At 37.5% G+C, this 4344-nt stretch overlaps 2 protein-coding genes across 2 annotated transcripts in view; one reads left to right on the top strand and one right to left on the bottom strand.

Moving 5' to 3' along the window:
* The window catches only part of slc30a5 (solute carrier family 30 member 5), an 11581-nt gene extending 10231 nt beyond the window's left edge, over positions 1-1350 (top strand). Inside the window, exons 15-16 of the mRNA XM_005725566.1 lie at positions 67-195; positions 1094-1350. Coding sequence (XP_005725623.1) covers positions 67-195; positions 1094-1264 — 300 coding nt within the window. The 3' untranslated portion in view covers positions 1265-1350. The remainder of the gene's footprint in view (positions 1-66; positions 196-1093) is intronic.
* A 2412-nt stretch (positions 1351-3762) lies between these two features.
* The window catches only part of LOC102193145 (MAM domain-containing protein 2), a 37213-nt gene continuing 36631 nt past the window's right edge, over positions 3763-4344 (bottom strand). Inside the window, exons 15-16 of the mRNA XM_005725565.1 lie at positions 4203-4287; positions 3763-4106 (exon numbers count right to left, since the gene is read on the bottom strand). Coding sequence (XP_005725622.1) covers positions 4060-4106; positions 4203-4287 — 132 coding nt within the window. The 3' untranslated portion in view covers positions 3763-4059. The remainder of the gene's footprint in view (positions 4107-4202; positions 4288-4344) is intronic.

The following is a 4344-nucleotide window of genomic DNA, read 5'->3' as shown; positions in this document are numbered from 1 at the left end:
ATATATAAGCAACAGGATGGGAACTTTCAAAAACATTTTCTGATTTTAATTTTCTTCATGTTTCAGATTGAGAAAATTGAAGGAGTTTTATCGTACAGAGACCCTCATTTCTGGAGGCATTCAGCCAACATGATCGCCGGAACCATCCACCTCCAGGTCATGTCTGACGTGGTAGAGCAGAGGATCATTCAGCAGGTTGGCACAAACTCTAGAATTAGAATTAATACTAATGTTTTACTTTACAGCAATGAATCCTATTGTTTGGCGAATGAATACCAAACATTGTCTTGGCTGTTTGTAATGGCACACCTGGGTTATTACTGGGTAGTTACATAATCTATATTAATAAAGCATAGATAAGAAGTACAGTTATATATTTATCCTGTAAAACCTGAACCGTGAAATAATAGCCAGAAAATTCAATTTTAAAAAAATGTAGTTTTTATTGACCCTTCTGACGAATTAAAAACAAAAAAAAGGCTAAATTAAATGTCAGTTTGCATATATGAGTTTTAATTTGTATAATTATTCCAACACTAGGCATTTTTGTACAGTTCATTGCTCAAATTCACTGCATGTGTCAGATTGTAAACATCAGATTATTACAGGGGAAAAAATCACACTGTCTCAAAACCTCAAGCATCAAATCTAATAAACTTGGTGTTATAAGGTTAAAAAGTTCAGTTTGGACAATATTTAGTGACTAAAAAGTAAAAAATAAATGTAGTGGAGGAAAAAAGAATCGAAGTCTTCTTTGCTTCCGGTTTTGATTTCTCCTCCTATACCAGCACTGGTATACTGCAAGAACAAAAGAAAAAAACATCTAAACATTAATTTAAGAATTTATATTCCATTAGAGCATCTGAAGCTTCAAAAAGCATCCATATGGGGGCATTAATACTATATTTTCTCTCACTCACATGCTGCTCTTTTTTTCTGTGTTGTCTTCAGTTAATTTCTTAGAATATCTTCATGCACATTTATTTACTATTAAATATTTAAATGTAAAAAAGAAAAGGTTTTACAGGTACATTTAGGCTAGATTGTTGGCGCTGAGGATTTTTATGGTGGACTGTCATTCTGGTTTCAACAGGTGACCGCCATTTTGAAAGAAGCCGGGGTGAACAATTTGTCAGTGCAGGTGGAGAAGGAGGCGTACTTCCAGCACATGTCAGGACTCAGCACCGGGTTTCACGAAGTTCTGGCGATGACGCAGCAGATGGAGTCCATGAAGTACCTGAACGACGGGACATGCATCATGTAGACCAAAAGAAACGCTAACAAGTCTGTTTTCATTGATATGTACAGTGTACGTATGTGGTTTAAATAAATCTGAATATATTGGTTTTATTTTGCAGTCGTCTTTATTTACCCAATGTCACAATTCAGGTTTTTTGTACTAAAGACTCACAGCACACCAGAGAGGCTATGGGATTAGTTTATCATGTCAAACCACAATTATAATCATATGAATGATGGCAGACACTCTGTCTTCAAGTAAGCTGACATTTTAGCTTTATTCTAAAAGGAAAAAAATGAAACCCAATCAGACTCTAAAGCTAATCTAGGTTTGTTAGTCCGATTGGCTTGAAAGTGATGGAGGCTTTTGTATTCATACCCTAGATGCAGCTAATAAAAGTCTCAGACAAATTAGAATTTCCGTGACCTTGAAGTCAAGGTCAGAGGTCAAGTTTTCTAACTATCTTCTGAATCGATAACTCAAGAAGGAAAAATTGATACCATAGTTGTTTGGCTCGATTCAGCTTTGAAAAGACTAAAAAACTGGAATTTTGGGAAGGATTCTTGCAGGATTGGGTGAACATTATGTGCACACGTCAGGTTAACATGGAAAAACTGGGGAACATTGTCTCGATCTTATCAAAAACAATAACAAACGTAAAACCAGAGTTATGATAAAAAAATATCTGCAATGTTTGGTTTTCTTTCCGAATACTATCGTTGTTTATATTTACTGCGGGAAGAAACGGTAAAAACAGCGTTTTATAAGGAAAACGCTCGAAAGCACTCTCCACCTGTGAGCAAAAACAAAACACCCCACCCTTTCCTATTGGTCGAAAAATGTACCATGTCAACCAATCGAAAAATGATATGGCAACAGTTGTTTAGGAAGGAGGAAGTTTTAGGAGTGTTTTGAGATGTGAGAGATTTGCGACGTTTATGGGAAATCTTGTGTAGTTAGTGTGTAGTGTAGTCAGTAGTTTTGTTGTGTGTGTCAGAACAATGAGGCGACTGCTGAATGTTACAGGTGTTACAGGAGTGAAACATCTCCTGTTGTCAGGCCTGCAGGTATCAGGCTGTTGTTCTCCTTTATCTCATAGTGGAGAGAAATTATTTTTTGGAGTGGCACAAATAATTTGTGTGGCATCAAATTTGATGCAGAACAGCTGATTATTCTGTAAATAGTTTGAAATGTTTATTTAAAAAAACATCTTGGCTGCATTTTTAGGTAAATAGCAGCAAAAACCTTTGCTGTTTGCAAAGCGCAGTAATTTTTTTGAAGAAGTAACTATATAATTAATTGCCCAACATTGGTCATTATATACTGTATTTTGCAGACTGTATTATTATTACTTCCTGTGCATACTACACAGGTCATGAACAAGAATTTTTGTTTAAAATTTTCATTGTAAGTGGGCTAAAGCAGTTAATTAAAAGTAGTCAAACATAAATGCTGTAATTTGATTATTTTAATAAACCATGTAACTTGGATGCTGGCGTGACTACAGTGCACACGTCTGCTGTTGCTCACAGTGGTCCAAGGGACCGCTCAGGGAGTTTGTGTGTTCGCTCAGACACATGAAAAATTGGAGGGAACATTGCTCTGGAGAGGTGTATGAACAAGATAAATCTTCCCTTTGTTTCCATTTTTTTGTTACAGTTACCAATGCGTAAACATGACATCTTGTGTTATTTTTAATTTACTCGCAGGTTACTCTAACAATTCCAGGCTTAAAGCTGGAGCGATCCAAGATTAGCGAAGAACCAGACCTCTGTTACCATGACATCAGGTGGGCGACTTCATACAAGTACAGGATCCATGTAAGGGCGCTTACCTACGCATGCATGTGACCGGTGTGTGTATGAGAATACATCAGCATATCTGGAGTCAGGAATATTCTGGCAGTGCTAATATAATGTCCATGTTCCACTGTAGAATCACCAGTTAATCTGGTTAAAACTGGGGGAAATGGTCATGAGAACAGCCACACTTAAATCCAAAAAACATTTCTATGAAGTCCACTGTTTGGACCAAAGGATTTTAGCTGATTTGCTTTCAGACCCTTCATAAGAATATCTGTGGTAACCATTCATCTGTTCCTCTGTCAGTTAAGGTGATTAATGAACAGGTTGTGTAGGAAAAACAGAAGTGTGGAGCCTCTGATGTAACTTCTTCTTCTTTTTTTTTTAATTTATGAGGTTGGTTCTTACTGCAGACTTAAGGGTTTAAGTTGAAGGCAGCTAAACTTCAGAGCTAATGGGGAGTCTCAGGTATTTAACCTGTAGTGTGGTTGTCACCTTGGAAGAGGTCCGTAGAGTCATTTACCCACCATAAGAATTATTCAGGCGACATGGTTCAAGGTGTGACTGCAGGTTGAATCGCCTGAGAAGGAATCTCAATTCCCTCACACTGTTCCTTTATAAATGACCCTGTATGCTATGCTGTATTCCCACTAGGTGACAGTAAAATACAATATTTCTTGTATCCAACTCCAGGCATCAACAGAGAGAACCAAAAGCAACTCGTGTTAAAGAACGTCCTCGCTTTATTTGAGCAATGAGCATTAATCTAATGCAATACAAATGTGAAGAAAAACACATGCTCACTGCTGCTACAGTGCAGAGAAACGCTGACTGTGAAATGACTGATATGTGTCGCTCCAAGAAAAGAGAAACTACATGAGAAGTTTCCTTTGTCCACATGTTTAGACTGACATGCAGGAGTCAGGACTCAACAACATTTTGAGTTGTCTGTAATGTGCAAAAAACAGGAAGGGGAGGGGGGGGTAAGCATTATACGCCGTTTTCACTCCTTGCACTTTACTCGATCTCATTGGAGGTTCCCACAGTGGTGCTGATCCCCATTTCTGCAGGAAAAAAATTAAGTAAGCAGGAAGTTGTGACAAATCTGAAATCCTTTATTGCATGTTTTCTTTTTTTGTAGGATGTTTCAGTTTGTTTACCTGGGCAAGGTCCACCTTCCAAAATAACATCATCAATGGCAATGTCACTCCTTATTGAAGAACCCCTGATCGCTTCAAACACAATCTGGGACAAAAGGACAAATAAAGTGTTTAGATTAAGAAAGTTCAGGTCAGCAGTGGA

The sequence above is a fragment of the Pundamilia nyererei genome, unplaced genomic scaffold, assembly GCF_000239375.1.
Source record: "Pundamilia nyererei isolate P.nyererei 1_Seehausen unplaced genomic scaffold, PunNye1.0 scaffold00016, whole genome shotgun sequence".
Taxonomy (NCBI): Eukaryota; Metazoa; Chordata; class Actinopteri; order Cichliformes; family Cichlidae; genus Pundamilia; species Pundamilia nyererei.
The sequence above is the reverse complement of the archived record's forward strand: the minus strand, read 5'-3'. Positions and strand labels throughout refer to the sequence as shown.